Source organism: Centruroides vittatus, unplaced genomic scaffold (genome assembly GCF_030686945.1).
Source record: "Centruroides vittatus isolate TY-2023 unplaced genomic scaffold, ASM3068694v2 contig_1787, whole genome shotgun sequence".
Lineage (NCBI taxonomy): Eukaryota > Metazoa > Arthropoda > Arachnida > Scorpiones > Buthidae > Centruroides > Centruroides vittatus.
Window position 1 is genome coordinate 286890 of NW_027121094.1, and position 21586 is coordinate 308475.

The 21586-nt window shown below is 28.2% G+C and overlaps 2 protein-coding genes across 5 annotated transcripts in view; one reads left to right on the forward strand and one right to left on the reverse strand.

The window, feature by feature from the left end:
- Window positions 1-8714, reverse strand: part of LOC136969431 (octapeptide-repeat protein T2-like) — a 31550-nt gene extending 22836 nt beyond the window's left edge. Inside the window, exon 1 of the mRNA XM_067263583.1 lies at window positions 8639-8714. Coding sequence (XP_067119684.1) covers window positions 8639-8714 — 76 coding nt within the window. The remainder of the gene's footprint in view (window positions 1-8638) is intronic.
- The window catches only part of SK (small conductance calcium-activated potassium channel), a 106660-nt gene that overhangs the window by 32123 nt on the left and 52951 nt on the right, over window positions 1-21586 (forward strand). For 3 of the 4 annotated variants that reach the window (XM_067263590.1, XM_067263589.1, XM_067263591.1), the window contains 2 exons: window positions 8239-8303; window positions 14833-15891. In XM_067263590.1, the coding sequence (XP_067119691.1) occupies window positions 14899-15891 (993 nt within the window). In that variant the 5' untranslated portion in view covers window positions 8239-8303; window positions 14833-14898. Of the gene's footprint in view, window positions 1-4527; window positions 4647-8238; window positions 8304-14832; window positions 15892-21586 lie in introns of those variants that run through there. The other variant, XM_067263592.1, reaches the window with a different exon arrangement.

Genomic DNA, 21586 nt, shown 5'->3' on the forward strand with positions numbered 1-21586 from the left:
GTCATTTTTATAAACGATCTCCATACTTTCTCTCTATTATAGGCTATATAACAGGCGGGGAAATTAACTATTGTTAAATAATAATCTATAATCCTACTTAGAATTTAACATACGTTTCCATTAAATTAGCTTAGTAAAACTTCCGAGAATTTTTCTTACATAAAATTAAACTGTGAATAGATATTTTATTTTAAAACTTATATAAATTTAAGTTGAAGTTTATAAAAATATTTATTATTCTAAATATAGTTCCCTCATTCAATATTGTTCTTATTCATTTGTATATGTTGCTGCTGCTTGATTGCAGTTTGCTGCCTTCTTAAATATATATATATATATATTTTAAATAAGTAAAATGATCAAATTGTGTAATATTTATTTAGCCATTTTTTAAATTTGTTTATAATTTATGGAATTTTTTATTCATTTTTTCCCCTCGTGCATCGATGAGCTACGAGGAATTTTTTTTTTTTTGCCATTTACATTCAGGAAATGGTTAATGAGTTACATTTTGATTAGGAAAGGGTAAAATAAAATAAAATGGCTTAAAATTCATTAATTATTTTTTAGTATTTGGAAGATTAATATACTTTTTTCCTGGCTAATTACCAGCTAAAAAAACCTGACATTTTACAGATAGAATTAAAATATTAATAAATATATTTAAAAATTACACAATTAATTCTTAAACATTTTTATAAACAAATAAATTATTTAATTTATATAATTAAATTTTACATTCTATTTTTTAATTTTTTTTCAATTATCGCTGCTGCCATCTGTAGTTCGCTTTAGACACTATTTTAGATGACCCCACTTAAAGAAAACGTAGATAAATAAATAAAATTGATAAAAAATTTAATTGTTTTGCTACAAAATATTGAATTTTTTTTTACTTGTTATTGCTGTAAATAATTTAATATCAGTTGGCCACTAATTTAACTATCTATTAATTGAAAAAAAATTAATAAGAAATTAAATAAGTAATTAAAAATTAAATACATAAAAAATTAATAAAATATTTCTGAAGTAAATAATAAATTTTCGAATATTTATTATTTAAAAAATTAATAAAAATGTCATAAAATGTCCTTGTTTTGTACTAACCATTATACAAAATTTACTGATATTATTCGAATATTTAAATGAATTTATATTATTCTTGGCTTAATAAATTACCGGAAAATAAATTTTTCTAGTTATAAAATTTATTCATAATACATTTTTATGAATATTTTATTAATAGAAAATATTCATAATAATTTAATGAATAATTTCTATAATAATAATAATAAACTACGATCGGATTTATTATTATTATTATTAAAGTTTATTAATATTTAATAAAATAAATAATAAAAATATGTTTTATACTTTTACTTTTAAGCATAATTTTATTTATTTATTTATTTTTAAATTACAATTTAAAATTTAAAGATGGTGGACATTTTTAGGGGAGGAAATAAGATTTTTGACTGTTTTTACTCTTAAAAAAATAAATAAATAATAGAATTTTTTTGTATTATTTTTTCCCTGGAGAAAAAAAATAATAAATTTTAACATTTTATAAATAAAAATATTTTATTTTTATCCTTAAAAACCTGTAGAGAAAATACAATTTTGAAAGCAGATCAACGGGAAAGCTTTAAAAAAAAATCACTTTTCAAGCTCTTGTTTTAGTTTATATATATAAATTTTATACAGTATTTCTATATATTTTCCTGTTTATTTAGAATAAAAACGACTACCTAGATTTATAAAAATTGTTATGAATATAATTTAAACCTTCAGCAGGACGTTAGGACCAACAAAATAAAAAACAATTTTTCTGCTAAAATGTCTGCTGGAATTCGATGAACGAATATAATTGAATTGGGAAATATAATAACATTTACGTTGTACATAAAAGAAATTTTCTAAAAACGAATTCCATTCGCGGTTCTGGTTACATATTTCTGCTTGGTAAATGCCTCCCTCTTTTCTAGTTATAGGCAATAGTAGTTTACGGATGACTTAACAAAAATATACCTTTCTCCTATGGAGAGATATTAAACTTATCTTGTTTGATGTTCAACATTTTTACTTTATAAATATGTGTACAGATAACACAGTGTATACGTCAACCGAGACTTTTAATGGATTGTAGAACTTAACGGTTTATTAGATTCACCCCCTCTTTTATGTAGCAAATGGGAATTAAGCTCGCATTTTATTATAATATTCTGCTCTACCTAAAATTCGTAACCTTTCCTTCCTGTATGTAATTTGTACACAGCTTTTTTTTTTTACTTTTTTGGCTGTTATACAGGCTATAATAGAAGAAAAGTTTGGCCATCGTTCGATAAACAATCCCCCAAATTTTTAACATACATTTTTGGATTAGGGGGACCTTAAATCGTCAAAAAATACAAAAAAATTCGAGCTTTTTCTGTATCTATACATGTTTAGTGTGTATGTGTAGGGGGCGCGATTATGTTCACCAATGAAGCTTAATAACTCCTGTGCTTTTTATCGAAAATTTCTGAAATTTTGCAGGGAAGTTTGTCTGTTAGAGACGTTAATACTATTAAATTTTGGTGGTTAAAGATCGAGAGGGTAGAGAGATAGAGGGAGATCACGTGTCATATGTTGAGTAGGGTCGGACTTAAAGAAGAATTTACTCGTTATTAGCATTTACATTTTTAAAAAAATAAAACTCTTCTCTACTCTCAAATTTAAGCTTTTTGCCATTTTTTTATAATTAATAATATAAAAAGTTTTAAAATAAAATCTCGTAACAGATAGCGCCGCACACGATTTTAACTTCTTACCGGGAAAGTTACGCAACTCGTTGCTGTATTTTTAAATTAATACAATTATAAATTCGACTCCAAATTCAATATCTGAGAGAGATTTGAACACGATTATTAAGAAATTAAGATGCCATATCATTCAAAATTTTATTGTTTTTATATAAAATTTTTTTTTTATAATGATGTTAACGTGTTTACATAAGAAGTTAAATAACATCGCAGTAGATAAATATAGACGAATATTTCAACAGTCATCACCGTCATCATCATTAGCGGATGCTTTTTTAGATTAAGAATATTCGTAATATTGGCCAAGCTATTGTTAGAACATAAAGGAATTCGAAAATTGTCATTCTTCTCTGTGACTAACGGGACAAATCTTCACGACAAATATGGTCCTGTCCAAATTTTTCTCTCCTTTCCCTCCTCGAAAAATCCCAAGTTTATCTTGATAAATTTCAAAAACTTTCACGTATTATTTATCAGATCCCCGAAGGGACGATAAAATAAAATCCTTTTTCTCGCATCATAAACATTGATATGTCTTCATTACTCCCTGGAGTTCGTTCAAAATTGAAACCTATCCAAAATTTTTCTCTTCTTGATTCCTCCCCCCCCTCCTCCAAGTATCGGGCTATGACATACCTGTTATGTAATTAAAAAAAATTCAAAGGGGGAGGACAAAACACGTGGTTGACATTTACTGTTTTTGATGGTGATAATTAGACGTTTGATTAAATTACGTATTTTAATAACGGTCGATGCTTTAATTATGTTATTAAATGCGAAAATGGTTGTGGTTCACTGGTTTGTCATCTTCACGTGTAATTAGTGATGCGGATGTTTGGATAATCAGTGGAGAAAAATCATTTTTACTTCATCTGTTGGATGTGTCAATATTTAAAAATCTGTATAAATATATTTATGTTAAATTAGCATTTATTTTATGCTCCGTGTAATTTAATTTTTATATTTCATAATTCCTGCAGTTAATTCGATGGTAAATTTACACAGTAAATAGGGTTAAACGTTATTCAAATTGTTGGTTTTTTTAAAGTTTATTAATTAAAAAGGCTTATTTGTAAATTATTTTTTAGTTTAATGTATTTTTTTGTTTTTATTTTTTAAATTGTAGTGTTAACAAACAAGCAACGTCGCTCCATCTATTGGTGAATTTTACAATCATTTTATAGAACTTCGCTAATAAAAAATTTATATATATATATATATATGTGTGTTTAAATTTAAAAATATTTAACTTAATTTTAAGTACATAAATAATTCTATTAATTGCTCATAAAATTCTTTTAATGCTCCAATTAAAAATTATATATTTTTAATTTAAACTTTCTCATTCACTTATTATTGCATTAAAGATGCAATTTTAAAGAATAAATTATTAAAGACGAAGCTATTTAAAAATTATTATATTTTAAATTAAAATAAAGCATTTCTAAAAATATTTTCCATTTAAAATAATTCATTTTTAACTTTAATGATATATTAATTAATAGAGTTAAAAAAAAAATTTCCGAACTCAGAAATGACGTCATATATGAGTAACAAGCTATAAATGTTAAAATTTTAAAATTGTTTAAATTTAATTTAAACTTTTGGCATTTAAAACTTGTTGTTAACCAGGTGAGAAATCGTTTAAGTGAAATAACCTCAAGGTTACTTCTAATGGTTAGGTCTTTCATTGACTCTCCGTGTTGATGACGTGTTTCTCCATGCTGAAACTCTACAGAGCTTAACACTTACAAGTAAAGAAAAACAACATTTATTTTCGAAGAAAGTGCCAAGAAAATTAAAAGAAAATCCAGATAAAACTACTACAACCACTGACAGTATCTAGTAATAAATACTAGAAAATTTGACTTAAATATTTATTTATTTATTTTATTTTATTTTATTTAATATAAAGTATATGGAAAAATATTTTTAAAAAACAGAAAAAAATTATGAATATTTCTATAAGATAAAAATTTTCATTGGTTTATAACTAAACAAAATTCTTTAAGAATGTCGAACCTCAATTTGTATCTGGCACAGACCACTACACTTTGCGGCTTCTTCGAACCAAAATAGAACCAATGTTGGCAAATGACTTGTTGTATATCCTATCTTAAGTTTACATCTCGACATCGAAAAATACTCTTTGCTGACATACAAAACTCGTTTGCACTCTTTATAATCGTGTGTAATGACTTATAGCATTAAAAGCCACGAAAAGGCTTTAAAATGTTTTGTTTTTCTAATACAATTAAAAAAATTAAATAAATCATAATTATAAACGACATTAAAAAATCACTTAATCGGATTAATTTTTATGTATTTTAGATATTTTTATATAGTACTAAAAAACGCCGACAGATGGCTGCACTTATTCTTAAGGGGAAAGTAAAAAAAAAGGGGGTAAAGCTCGTGCAAGTGTGCAATTAGTCTTATTTTAAGAAATACGCAGTTGCGTAATGTTTTATTGGTTTTAAGTACAGAAAAACTTGCATAAAGTTTGGCAAAGTGTCGTAATTCGCGACAATCTTCAAGTCGCTGCGTACAGAGAGAACGGAGTAAACAATGATCGCCCACAATAGTATTTTATCAGCTGACCCTTAAAATAAATTCGCATGGCTGAACTTTAATAATAGAAGTACACAAATTCCCGTTTACAATAGAAACGAAATTCTCTCCCCCAATTGCCTTAATTCTATTTATAAATCTTCACCCTTAAATCACCCTCTTTATCCGAAAATTTAAAGTAGAAATCAGGGAAAATAAAAATAAAACATAAAAAAAAATAATAATGCTAATAATTTACTTAATAGTCTATTAAGAAACAATCAAACAAAAGTATAATTAGGGAAATTTTTATATTTAAAAATATTTTTTCCATTTAATTTAACGAGTGACATTATTAAAATTCCATTTAAATTATTATTCTCCCCCCTAAAAATGTATTTATTAATCTCAGTTAGAAATAATTTAATTTTAACAATGATTAAACTGGAATAAATTCTAATTTTAAATTAAATTCTTCTTCTTCTTCTTCTTCTTTTATTGTTATTATTTAAATTTATTTTTATATATTGTTTAATATATTTTTATAAGGAATAAACTCCTTATTTTTGTTTATTTCTGAGTTATGTTTAAGAATATTTTGGAAAGTGGGTTAATTTTCCTATTCATTTTCTCTTTTTTTAGAATTAAATGGAACGTAAAACCTCTTTTGTTACTTCGTATAGAAATCGTTTTTCTATTATTGATTTTTATTGTTTATATATAAATATTTAAGAGAAAACCAGATAACAGATAGACATACAGACATATCACTAATTAATAATTAAATATACATATATATATATATATAAGAGACTTTTTAATTTATTAAAAAGTTTACTTGCACATATGTGCAGTTACAGACAGACATACAGACACATCACTAAAATTATAGCTTATAATTAAATATGTATATGTAACAGACTTTTTAATTTATTTATTAAAGAGTCGACTTTCACGTATATACAGATAACAGGCAGACATACGGACAGATACAGTAAAATAATAAAAAGAAAAAGATTCGTCTTATTCTTCAATAAAATGTGCTATTCCTTTAACAGAACATTAATTTTAACTGAAGCTATTTACGATTATATATCAAAGATAAGTCGAATGTCATTGATGCCGTACATAAAGAGATCCAAGAAGTGTTTTCTCTATAAAATGGCGCCTAATGCAATTATGGATAAGGTATACAGAAATGATTTTAAGGCCACTCTCTAACGCCATTTTTTCCAAAGGAGAGGAAAGATACACTCCAACTATCCGTAATGTGCACATCAAACACAACCCACTTCACCAGAGAAGGAGGACAAAAAGTTATTTTTATAACAATTCGAACTTCTAGAACCATAGAAAAATTCGATTCTATACTTCAAACGTTCGAAAAACTTTTTTTTTTCTATAATTTTAGTACAGGAAACGTATTATCATACTTAGTAATTTAATAAGAGTGTCAATTTGGCTTAAACGTATGAAGAATTATTTAAATTTGCGTAAAAAATTACCTGTAAAACTTTTATTTGATGCTATATTATTTAATTAATGTATATATAGAGTATTTTATATACATTTTTATCACCTTTCTATCGATTGGAAGCTGGTGATTTAAGTGGAAGATTGAGCTTCAGGGAGGTATATTCATATAATAGCTTCAAAAAATTTAAATATTCATCACATACAAAATACATTTAGCTTATAAAATAACGCAAATTTACCCGATTTATTCGTAAAATTAACGTTATAATTTAACGTATTACAGTGAAGAATTCCGGAATAAACCATTTGACTTTTTTGTAAAGGAAAAAAAAAAATTTTTATGTGAAAAATTTTAGAAGTGAAGTAGTTTTATATGAGTAAGACATAAAATTGAGTTCATAACTATTCAAAGTTTACGCGGTTACGATCTCTTCCTTCTTAATAAAATAAAAAAGTAAGGTGAAGAAGATTCACGTGACCGTGTAAAATTTGGATAGTTGTGAATCTTCCAGTCATTCGCTACACAAGTACAAGAGAAGGATCCATTTTTAAAAAGTCAAATTTATAAATAACTTCTTATATAACAATTATTATTTAATTGGTTGAGAATAGAATCTATTTAACCTCGAAATAACGTTTGTTTGCATCGTTTTAAATGGAGCTTTAATTAAAATTTAGTGTTATTCTGTACACAATTATCTTTCCTTATTGTTACTAAGTTTTGTCGTCCTATTTAGAATCGGGAAACTTTGTAATTAAGGCGAAGGAATTGGGATATTTAAGCTAGGAAGTTGCTACTTTCTAACTTAAAAGACTCAAAATTTTCTCACCTAAACTATCAGGTAACGAATCATTTAGCAATTTAGAGCAAGAGCCTTACTATTGTTTAAATCTGTCAATGCAAGTCAAACTATATATCACTACCAACAAGCCATCGTTCTTCCAGCTTTACTCTACACTAGGGACAGACATAATTGATGAGCTTTCTCTATTGGTCTTCGTAGGAATTGATGGAGGATTCATGACGAAGGATAAATCTTTAATCACCCGAAAGTACACCTATTTTATAACCACGATATTTCCTATTAAAGTATGGCCTAGAGTTATGAAAAAATTCCATTAATGTAGGCCACGCTTAAGGTAAAAATTAATACGATTTCTTGTGTGTCGTTTTAATGATGTCACAATACACGAGTCACAGGTTGTCGAAAGACAAAAGAGGTTTGTCCTGCCAAAATTGGCAGGTAGATCTTCTTCTATCCTTTTTTCTCTTATCACAAAGAAGATTACTTATTTATAAAACTAAGTTCAATGATCTATTTTAATTATAAATTAAATAAATATTAATTAAAATATTTTTATTAATTTAAAAAAAGCGATATCATTATCAAAATTTCAAAATTTCTCTTAGATTTAAGATGAAAAAATTAAAGAAATTCTCCAAGGAGCTACAGCATTGATGCCATTAACGACAAAGTAAGTGTTCTTTAATTAATTTAATTATCCATTAAGACATAATTTTGCTACCGAAACAGAACTGAGATTTTTCTTTATTTTATTTTTTATTTTTTAAATAAACGTTAACATACATTTTAATAAATTGTAGAGAAGTTTTTACAGAAGCTGATGGATTTAATATTTAAATTTTTCTCTTCGGTTAATGTTATAAACACGCTTTCCCTTGCCAAAACAAATTCTTCTAAACATTGTAATGTTTAGAAATAAAAGAGTTTCAATACACACAATCGGCATTAAGCCAGGAAAACATGTTAAACACTTTCTTTTTCTTTACTTTACTTTCGATTTTTTACCTGTTCTTCTTCTTCTTCTTCTTCTTCTTCTTCTTCTTCTTCCAGAAACGAATCTGGAGCAAGAAAGTTTAGGCATTTTCCTCACTTGTTTGTGATTAATGATAAGGTATTGGGAGTTAATGACGTATCATTATAAGGAATTAAGCGAGTAGTTCATATAGCAGGAACCATTTTGTTGGCCTTATATTTAATCTCGCTAATCCACTTATCTCTTACCTTTTGACTTTAACCAGATCTTCAATAGATACTTGGCAAAAGTAATGTAGTATTTTAAGTAGTGTAAGATAATTTCCATTAATTAATTTTACTCTCGCCGTTTCTCTATATAAAAATTCCAGCGACGAGTTGCGTAACTTTCCCGGAATGAAAGTTAAAATTGTGTGTGGTGTGAGCCATCTGTTAGGAGATTTTACTTAAAAACTTTTTATATTCTTACTTCTAATAAAATGACAGAAAAAAAAGCTTAATTTTGAGACTAAAGATGAGTTTTATTTAAAAAGGTATAAATGCTAATAACGAGTAAAGTCTTAATTAAGTCCGACACAACTCGAGATACGACAATTGATCTCTCTCTCTATCTCCTCATCCCTTCGACCTTTAACCACCAAAATTTAACGATATCAATGCCTCTAATACACAAACCTTCCTGCAAAATTTCAGAAATTTTCGACAAAAGGAACAGAAGTTATTAAGCTTCGACGAGAACATAATCGCACTCCCTACACACATACTAATACAGAAAAAATCCCCAAATTTTTTTGCATTTCTTGATGTTTGAAGGTCGTCCGAGACCAAAAATGTAAAAATCTTAGGGGCCATACTTTCCCTCTGTTATATAAAACAGCAAGGAAAATAACAAAGAATAACTTAATATAAAACTTAATTTTTCCAATAAAAATATTTATAAAATAATTTTAAAGTCCAATCCTTTAATAAAATGCTTAAAATAATAAATTCGATTTTATTTTTTAATTAAAAATTTTAATTTTAAGTTAAAATAATAATAATAATAATAATAATAATAATAATAAAGGGAGAAAAGATTTAAAATTAATATTATTGTGCAACATAATATCAATATGGCAAATATAATTTTATTGATTTATCGAAACTTTTCTCAATGAGTCTGCGATAAAATTTTATGGAGATGAAATATTGATAAATCGAAAAAATTGTTATTAAACTTTAACTAGGTCTAGATTTCAATTATTAACAAAGTTAATAATGAAAATTGGCATTTTATGCGATATTTCATCTGCTCAATTACATTTCGTACACTTCAACATTTTTCTTAACCAATTTACTCAGCTAAATATAAATTAATATATTATTGAAGTATACGAAAAGAAAAATTCCTTACTTTTACAGAATTTTACTCAATAAAAACTTGTTTCATCTATAAATTACGTAAGAATTGTAAATAATTCGAACGTATAAAAATATACTAGAATTAAGGTAAATCATTTAGAAAAATTTTAGAGAAAATCAATTTATACTCTCGTTTAAATCATAATTACTTATTAACATATTAATTTTTATGTAATTTTAGGATAAATAAATAAATAAATAAAACATTAACACGTCTCCCTCATCACTTTCTCCATTTCGAAAAATCGTCATGCTGATAATAGCGAGTTGTCACAGCCGTCACGTAGGAAATGTCGGCATAATAAATATTCATACGGTGAATGGGACCACCTGTTGAGATGGAAGATGAAATTAGGTTCCTGTGTTTATTTTTAATGTCTACGAAATTCCCTGGAGGATAGAGCAATGGGAATAGCGACCTTCTCCCAATGCTCCCGGATGCAAGAGGGGAATAAGTAATTCTGAAAATCATCTGATTGATAGCCCGTCCACATTATCAGCGAGATGTATATATATATATATATATGTATGAAAAAAAGACAAAATGACAAATTATATCAGCAACTGTCATCGTAAATCAATGTGACAATTTATTGAATATATATACATCAAAAAATTTTACTTTAAAAAGAATATTCTATACAAAAATCATTTCTGAATTATTTTTTGCATGTTTGAGAGGTTGTTTCTAAAGTCATTTTTCTCTAGAATTTTTTTCTAGAATTTAAAGTATTATTTTTTATTATTATTTTTTACTCTCAATGCGAAAAATTCGAGCCGGAAGACGTGCGAAACGACGAGATTTACGATGAATATTCCTTACATTTTCTACGTAAAATGCGATGAAATTAAATCGTATGATAAGAATTGAGAGTTTATTAAACGTTAAACAAAGTTACAATTTAAAATAAATTAAAAATGATTTTATTGCGAAGTATTTTTAATCTTGCAAAAATTATATAATTTTCTATTAATAAACTCGCCATACTTTAACCTCTACGAATAAATAATCGCATTATAATATTTTCAATTCCTGTTATCTTTTAAAGTCAATTAGCTTAATAGGTAACTGTTAGGAAATGAATGCTTAACGAGGTCATGAATGCATTTCGATATAGTTATTGCGTTACATGCATAGTATATTATACTGATACGTCATATAACGTTTCTCACCTCTTCTATAACATCTATTTTAGTTATTTTGTTAATAATTTAGCGTAAATGTGGACAGAAAACAAAATATATTTTACCATATTATCCAATTTATATTAAAAATTACGAATTCTAACACTAGATGGCATTCGTTTCGATATAATGTCCCACACTCAAAAAATCCAATTTCTAAAAGATATATTGGATATTTTAACGTAATTCTAAGTAATTCTCCGTAATTTATGGAAGGAATACGAGAGAAATTATTTTAATATATAGAGAATTGAAATTTATTCTAAAAAGTTACATTTTGTGACTTCGAATGTGTAATTTCTCTTTAAAAATCGAAAATATTTTTTAAAAAATGGTTCAATTCTTCCTTTTAAATAAGCCGGAAGAATGTCTGACCTAAAAATATTCCCCAATTTAGAAATTCTGCTTAAGTCGAAAGTTCAATTATTAATGATTCGTATTTTATAGTATCCTTAGGTGATTAATGAGTCATTAATGATACAGGAAAAAAAAACACTAAATTAGATAGCAAAATGATCCTGACAGAAATAATAAATCTTTTCTCTTTAGTAGATTCTTTATAAATGTAAAGAAACATGTTAATTGTTATTCTCTAAACTTGACAAAGATGCTTTATCGATTGAAGTTGAAAGTAAATTTCTTAAACAGAAAGGATAATATCTAAAGTTTCTCATTAAAAATTGGTGAAGGAATAATTCATAATCAATCAGAAGACCATGCTGATCCTTTATATTAAAGAGCTTCTTCAGCAGAATGTGAAGAAGGATTCTTCTTCTTCTTCTTCTTCTCTTCTTTTTTTTTCTTGAGGCAAAGTCTTTTGTCCAACCCTTTTCAACTTTTCGCATTGCTTTAGGACCACTTTTCTTTCTTTATTTTATTATTTTTTTCCTTTACTTTCCTCGGGGAATTTTTGGATTCAAAGGCTTTGATCGGGGGATTGAAGATCCCAAAACAAAAGAGGACGAGACTTTGAAAATGATAGGGTCTACGTTGATAGAGTGAAGCATCAATCATAAAAATCAATTTTATAATTAACGATACGATCTCTTTTAACTCCAGTTTTTAAAACCTTATTTTTTAATGTAATAATTGTTATTAAACTATATTTTAATTTTAAAAAAAGAGATTTTTTAAGCTGAAGAAGGAGTGAGAAAGTGAAAAATCAACGAGAAGAATCGCTTATTAAAATAAAGATAAAGGACTGTTTGACAATCGATCCGTCGATGTCTTTTAATCAGTAATCGATCATCGTAATCGATATTTCTTATATAAAAATTTCTTTCCTTTTTACTTTAAACAATAATTAACTTATTCTTCTTTAAAATCGATTTTTAATTTCTTTAATTAAAGAAGAATTTATATATGCTTTATGAATTCATTCGGCAATTAATTTTATTATCTTAAACATTTTTTTTTTCCTCTTCCTTTTCCTCGCTATCGATTAACAATTTAAAGCATCGAAACGATCGTTTTTAACTTTAAAAAAATGCACTATTTTTATTAAAAAAATTAATTATAACATTTATAAACATTAAAATTATAAATTGAATGCTTCTTTCTGTTGTTACTCGCTCGTCTCTGTTGATACGAAAGAGCAAAGCTTCATAAGTGAATTTTAATTTTAATTTTTTATAGATTTTTTTTTATAATAAAAATGCTTTAGTTTAATTTCTATTCGTTAAAATTAGTTAATTAAAGGAGAGAAATTTATGCCAATTTCCATGTCATTTATGTCTCGAATTTCTCTTTTCAATCTCTCCTCCTCTTTAAACTTGTTACCTTGGTTACTAATGGAAACTGCATATGCATCACATATAACTTTGTTGCATAACTTGGCTGATGTAAAGACTCTATACAATATCGATCATCAGCCGCCTTTTCTAAATATATGGCAAATATAAATCGATACCCCATACATGATAAAGGCATAAATTGTACAAGAGACTCTTCCTTAATTAATAAGATATAATTACTTGTTTATGTTTCGCAATTTGCTTCGATCGAATTTATATTAATTAATTAAATTTAAATTAATATTTTAATTATATAATCTTATTTTTCACGGATAAAAAAAAAACGAAGTCGAAGCGATTAGTCAGCTAAATATAGACGATTTTCCAGGGTATTTTAGGGGATAATTTAATTATTTTAATCGTTATTACGTAAATTTAATTATTTATAATAAGAAAAAGTCTCGTAAGATGAGTTTCGAGGATTAATTTATAGATTTTTTTTTATCATAAAAAAAGAAAAACAATGGAAATGTTTAGTTTAAAGCGGCGTAAAGAGCGACTGTTGAGTATTTTCTTCGTTCATTTTTTAATTATAAAGTAGAAATTTTTTGTAAAGACCAAAATAGATTAATAAAATTGTATTTTCTTCTGGTAATTTTTCCTTTAAAGATAAGATATCTATCGAAATTGAGCTACTAAACTGTAAGATGTAGCCTCGAGTGATAATTCAATTTTAATCTGTTCTTGTAACTTTCTACAAAGACAAAGTGACTTAACGAGATCATTTTCAGGCAAGAAGATTACAGAAAAATGAAGAAAATAGTTTCCTGTTTTGAACGGGAAAATAGCAACTATTTCTCTTTTTTCTTCCTTCCCTTTTCTTCCCTCTAACTCTCCTGTTTAAAGATAAATTTGCAAGGTCACACTATAAAACAGCAGGGAATACTACTGCCCGAAGCTATATTTTAATTGGTTTTTAACTTTATTTTATTCATTTTTCCTATCAATTTTTTTTTATTTTATAAAGCAGAATAAAAATAATATAAAGCTTAAAAGTCAATAAAAAATAAGTCGTGTTTACAGATAAAATTATACGAAAAGAATTTGAATGATAAATATTATAAAATTAATTCTATACGAAGGAAAATTGTCGGGAAAGTGTTTTAAAATATTAAATAACCCAAATCTAATCAGAAATACGAACTTTAATCGTTACAAATGTGATTAAATTTCCTGAGCAAATTCCAGATTAAGGATTAGAAAGTTTAGCATTTCATAGTAATTAAAGCAAAGACTTTTATTTGAGATTTTTTAAATAAAATCTTATCATTTTTAATATAAAAAATAAATTATTTTACTATAAAACATTGTAGTTTATTATTATTATTATTAAAGAAATAATTTTAAAAAAAATCCTTGGAAGGAGTTGATCTTGTATGTATTAATATAAGAGATTGTTTCGTTCTGTTTAAAAATAATTAGTCTGTTTAAAAAAATGATTTTTATCGATCGTTCATCAAGAACGGTTGTTTTTCTTTCTCCTGTAGAAACTTTAAGAGTTATTCAAAGATAAAATTAATGCAAACAAGGCAAGCCTTTAGCTGCTAATTATTCTTAACTAGAAGAAAAAAGGGGGAAAACTTTAATATGGTGGACACGCGTGTTACAATTTTTATTTATATATCGGAATTTATTAGAATTTCCTTTTAAATTTAAATTATAAAAAATTTCTCGTACAAAAATCCTATTAAGTTAATTAACGGTATCTTTAAAGGTTCAGGTAATTTAGATTGTTTTCGGTGTTATATTGAGAATTAATTATAATTAATCTTTCTAAAGAGTAAGAGAAGACTTTTTTATTGTTCTATTTGTCTAAAAACTTATTTTTTGTGTGTTTTTTACTTACAGATCCGCTTCGGAATGTATTTACGGGTTGAGAATGTGAACTACTTTGACCTATGACATCAAATCAGCATGTCCATAGTTATGGTGACTCCCGCTGCAGACGACAGCAGAGTCGACTGTACACAACCTTACACTTCGGACCCCGTACAGAACGGAAATCTTCCATCGGGTGTCAGCATGGACGAGACGGGTCAAGACCCCGTGGTGCCCATATATAAGCACAATCCGCTGATGTTCGGGAGAATGCACTCCGAACCCGAACATTCGTTGCCCTTGGTGGAATTCAGACCCCTGGAACAACCGTCGGAAGGTGGCAGCACTTGTCAGGCCAGCCACCGCTCCTGTCCGGAGATAAGACCGGAAATCCACGTCCAAGCGAGCGAAGTGGAGAATGGGCAGCAGCAGCAGCAGCAGCTGGAGAAGGAGGAGGAGATAGCGACGGTGGCTCCGCTAGCGGACGAAAGGCGCACTACACCAGTCAGCCGTCACTTGTGGACTCCAAACACTCGTTCGGGGCTGAGCTCTCGTCTGGAACACAGTTTCCTCACGCGTACGGTATCGCGCGAGAGCGTCCGTCTGTTGCCTTGTAACCTACCTGCGGACACTCAACCTCTAGTGGTCCCTTCAGGTGTGCCAGTCACTTATCCGGCCCACCTGACGACGTCGTTACGTCAGTTGCAACGGGACAACGAGATAGCCGAAATAGCAGCTGATTCTTTACGTATCAATGGGGCCCTTCGCCAGTTTCGGCAGCTGCGTAAGCCCACTTCGACCCTCTCCATACCGTCATCCATGAAAGGTCAGCAAAACTCTACCGAAACCGAGAATGCCGGGATCGCTTTGGTGGGCGTCACAACCGAGACCCCGAGTTGCAGGGCTGACGATAGGAAAAAAGGCAGCGGTGCCTTTCACAAACCCAACGTGGGCTACAGACTAGGAAGGAGGAAAGCCCTTTTCGAAAAAAGGAAGAGGATCAGTGATTATGCATTGGTCATGGCCATGTTTGGCATCATTGTTATGGTACTGGAAAACGAACTTTCGGCTGCAGGTGTCTATAACAAGGTAAGTTTTCCCACTGTTTACTGCAAGGGGGTGGGCTACTCCAGTTGGGAACACTTTAACAACTTGGCTTAAGGCCCAAAAAAAAACACGTATTAACATTTTACTAAACGTCCTCTCGAGACGTCGTCATCCTTCAACTTGGCCACCGTTGTCCATTAAGGACACGCGCGTTTTTAGGAGAGAATGTTACTCGTCCTTGTAGGTTGGAGCAGCCACTGGCAAAACGTCCCTTACTAGGAATAGAAACTAAGAGGTTATGTTGCGCAGAGAGAGAGACGGTGTAGCTTGCCAGAGAATTTAGTTTTCGCTATCTACAGCCAGCTCTCCAACTAAACGATGCTTGTTGTTGCCATTAGGATAGAGAACTCGACCGGGACGTATTTTAAAAAAGGACATATCAATGGAAGGGTGAAGTCAACACGATGACATCTTAATTATTCCCTGCACGTGAATTCATCTCGGATGGAGGTCGTGCTCCCCTTCCAGCTATCTATGCCTCAAACCACTGCCAAAATTAATTAGTTAACTTTCGTTTGTAAGATTATTACGCTGCTATAACTTTATAAATAAGTTTAAAATCCGTCCGGAATCGAGTAAACAAGTTTAAAAAAGTAAAAAACAAAAGACATAAAATGTAAACGAGGAAGCTCGAATGTATTTTAAAGAGAGCATGCGTTAGACAACAGCTTGGCTCTTTTTCGATAAATATTCATGTTGAAGATGCTAGCCAAAAGCCTTTCAATCAATAAATATATTTCTAGAATTCAATTTAGTATTAATCAACTAAGTTTTTTTTTTTCCTTCTTCTTCTCTTCTTTCTCGAAAGCCTCTTTCATCATTACATAAATAAGTTTCTTGTTAAGGAGTGAGCGAGTTCCTCTTTAAAAAAATAATAATAATAAAGAAATAACCTACATCTGTTCCTAGAAAACCGCATCATAATTGTAAGAAAATTTGCGGAATGGCTTAATCTTAAATTTTACTAATTAATTTAAAATTTTCTCCTTAGATAAAACTTTAATTTAAAGTTTCTCTTGTTATAAACTTTATAGAAATTTTTATCTTCCTCATTTCTTGCTGAGTTTAGAACGTTTTCTGATGCAAAATTATACCTTTAAATTATTCTAAGAAGTAAAACTCTAACAAGAGCGATGAAAGACGGAGAAAGAAGTGAATAATAATAATAATAATAATAATATAGTATCGCCTCTACTAATTTTTTTCTTCGCTCAATATTGATTGAAATTGGTAATGTGGTTTTAATTGAAGTGGTTAGAAATTAATTGCAATAATTTAGTTAAAGAATTTATCTGGTAAAATCGAGTTTCCAATTTTGATGTATCGGATAAAAGTAGGATAAGGAAGAGCATTCCTTTACGATCGCTGATTTTCTGATACTACATTCTCTTCGCATCCTTCTAAGCACTCGACCATATAGAAAAGTAAGATGAAGCGGAAAAAAAGAAGAGAAAATATCAATTTTATAACATAATTTTAAAAGAATTTAACATATATAACGTGATATTTATGATAATATTTTAACAATAAGATCTCGAAATTAACCACGAATGAATTAGCCGAATTTCAGATTGGCATCGCGTCTAGAGAGCGTGTAACACTTTCAGAATGACATTTAGAATAATTAGATCAGTAAACACATTATTTTTATCCAATTTTTGGCTTGTAAGTAACGATAAAAAATATATAAAAATTAGCATTTTAAGTTGAAATTTCTTACCTTCAAAAAATTGACTCATTGTGTGGAGGTAAACCTCGATGTGTATACGTCTACACGTTGAATTTTTTTTCCGATGTATTTAATGTCATTTCCTACGTTTCTACTTCGAATTTAAAGTAGCGTCATTAAAATACATCCTGCATTTCATTTTATATAACTTTTTCTATCCTTAACAGCAATTAATATTATGAGTTTAATAACAATAGTATAACGTTAAGAGATATTGTTAATTTTATTAAATGTTTCTGTCTCTCTAGGGTCTAGCTATTGTTCGTGAATAATTTTTGCTTAAATTTGAATCAATAATAATCCTTACTGCACTAAAAAAACAATTAGTTTAATCGGATTTTATCTCACCTTTATTCAAAAATTTATCAGGAAAAAATGAAGAATTTTCGCTATTGAATGAAATATATTTATTAAATTTTGATACGGAGACGTTTATCTTATATATTTTATGTGTTTTATAAGTGATAAGTCATAATTTTCTATCGTTTTTTATCACTTATATATAGGAAGAGAGAGGCCTGATTCCGCATCCTCTCTAGATCCTGAAAGAAGCTGAAGATAGATAAACACTTCGCTTCTATTCTATTTATTAATATCTCAGGTATAAAGTAATTTCAAAAGGATTAAAACTTTCGGGTCTGTATAAAAGAATAGGAAGAGGAAAGATAAAATATTAAAAGAGCATTTGTCGACGTGTTTATAGATAAGCTTTACGACGAGCCGATAAAGGGCTTTATCTATTTGAATAAATATTAAAAAGAATCATGTTTTAACTATAAAAAAGAATAATAGTTATAATAATAAACAAAATTAAACGAAGAAAATTTTAAAAAATTGTTATTTGTCTTATAAATTCTTTTGTAGAAAGGAGCAGATATTGGAAAATGAAAATATAAACTCCTATGGGAGTATGCTGGTGAAATATCCTTGCAAATTCTCCATTGATTTGATTTAAAGCTATGATTTAGAGGTATTCTTGACGCCAAATCCAATAAAATGAATGCCATAACTTTGAATTTGGGAATGAATGGGTTTGTTTTTGCCATACAAGAGCACGCCCAAGAATTCTTCCATTATCTCTTATGTAAGAATTTTATTTCTCTTTCATGGTCGAAATTTTTATTTCTCTAAGACCGCAGTTACGTTTGTACGGGACATAAATAAATTTAAAGCATTTTTAATAATACAAAATAATATTTTCTAATTCGTATTTGAAAGAATAACCTCCAAAGTTATCGGCTTTAATTAAAATAGTTTAATGACAAAGTGCTGATTAAACTTTCTACACTCTTAAATCGACATTTGTACAGTTGATTATTAGCATTCTTTGTATGGAGCCGACACCATTAGATACTTTGTATCTGTTAGCCTGAAGCTGCTTATTGACCATCTCCATATGGTTACATATTTAATGGCTACGCTTTTTTTCTACGTCTCGCTCCAGGCTTTTTAGTGATTTTTCAGCTTGTTTAAACTCATTTAAAAGTAATGAGATTTATTAGAATTTGAATTTGAATAAATAATAAAAGTCACGGATATGTTAACGTGTTCAAATTCGTATACAATTAACTTTAATTATTAATATTAATAATTTTTCTAAGTGCGTTATTGTCTGAATGATCGATTCTAACTTATTTAATCGAATTGTATATGTTATGAGCGTGTTTCTTGGTAACAAAACTGTGATAAAAGTCTAGGAAAATCAAAGAAGATATTTTAAAAACCTTTCAGTCACGAAATGTTGATAACTGTCACGATTTTTCCCTTTTTTTTCCTTCATATACTGATTTTTCCCTATCTCTTTTCACATCCGTTTTGGATACGTACTTAACAACAAACCCTTTTAAATATTTTATTATATTATTTATAAATCATCAAACACGCAAAATCCTATTGTTTTAATTCAATTTACGCGAGGGTTACACACGTTTATTCGGGACGAAAATGCGCTTTATGCATATTTTATTTTTAAGTTAATTAAACGATTCGTCTCGTACAGTACGATGCTTTAATTAATATAAATAATAGAAAAATTCGAAAGGTTTCTATAATAAATAACTGGATAATCGAAAAAAGCGCGTGTAATGTAAGTCCTTCTGATAATATTACGCATCTAATTCTAGATAAATGAAGAGATTATGATGCTGGCAGACATAATCTTCGATATAACATTCATCACTAGTGGCTACAGTTTCTTATTACTTCGCCTCGTAACATTAAAAAAAAAAACTTAATCTATGCGAAACAGCATCGTTAAAATTATCGTTAACTATCTTATTAATTGAATTACACTGCGTTTATTAGCATTTATAATTATAAATTAATTAAAAGACACTTCTTACAAGGAATTTATTTAAGAACAACCAGGACTCTATTAAGTGTTATATAATGGTGAATCAAGAAAGCTTAGTTACATATTAGGCGCAATTCTGGATAATACTACGATCCCATTCAGCAAAGGAGTAGAGGATTACAATTCTGCCAACATCTGATAGCTTAACCATTAGTATATATCGGTTATTTAAAGAGATATACAGCTTTCTACCCAGTGTAATGATCAGAATCACGCAACTCTCTGTCAGTATAAACACTCCTAAAATTGAAGTTAAATTGGGATATTTTACACTATATTTTTAAAAATTTGTTAAAAATGTTGTTGAATATATATCGAAGGATAATTTTTTGGCACGCTTGTCAGAAATACGTCACGATTCACATAGAAAAAACAAGGAATTTTAGGCAGAATCTCGTGCCAATTCTAACCGTACAGCTGTGGGTTTTCTTTTTCTTAATATATATATATATATCATTTTTTCATATTTCTCTACTTCCTTACTTAAAAATCTTTATATTAAACCTTTGTAATTCTTCTAAAATTATCTAATTAATTTTGTAATTTGAGATTCAATTAGAATTCTTGATTTATCGTACGTGTTCTAATTTGCTGTGTAACCCAATTCTGAGCAAATATCACTGTATCTATTGATCATGTAAGTGAACCACAACACGATAGCGAAGAAAACAAGGCATAGCCGCTATAAAACTCGACCCTCCCCTTATACTTTCCTTTGCTATCCTTTGTTACTATGGTAACAGTGTCTTTCGTGAAAGCCGGTAGTGATAGTAAAGGAGAACCGTAATGATGATCGGAAGCAACAGTTCTCGTAAAGAATATAGATAAGTGGATTATAAAAATATATATATATTCTACAAAAATAGCATTATATCAACGTAGATAAGATATTTTTGGAGTTTTTCCCATCAGCATCGTGATAAAATTCGGTAACTTTTTCTGATTATAATTAATTTCTTTTTTAATTTAACAAACTGTAGTTTTGAAGTTATACGCGATTTAATAATTAATAATTAACTATAATTCAATTAAAAACAAAAAGAAAAAAAATATCGAATTTTTCCCTTTTATTTACTCGGTAGAAAACTCAATATTTGTATTTTGACATTTATTATTAAGAAATATGAAGTTTATTTTGCGATTCCTTTATTGTACGAGATATTATCTTAATATAAGATGAAAAAAAAGTATTGAAAATTCACTGTCTTTCTGGTAACTTTAGGATGATATCTTTATTTGAACTAACCTACTATCTCATATTGGATTTTGAAGATATATAGTCTATAGGTATATATTGTGTCTGTAGGGAAATATCCAGCTTCCAATAACACAGATAAGCTTTAAAATGTTAAAATTGAGTTGCACAGACAAATTTTTAATAAATTTCATCCGCATCCAGAGTCAAGGGAATTTATATTATTACGTATAAATTAATTTATTTTAAAAATACTTTCTTGTTTAAATTATATATTAATATTTTCATTGAAATTGTTTATTTATTTAAATGGTTTGGATGAGGAAATGATAAACTTATCTTTAATATTTTTTATGAAGAAAAATAGTTTATCTTGACCTAAAATATTTTTTCATTACTT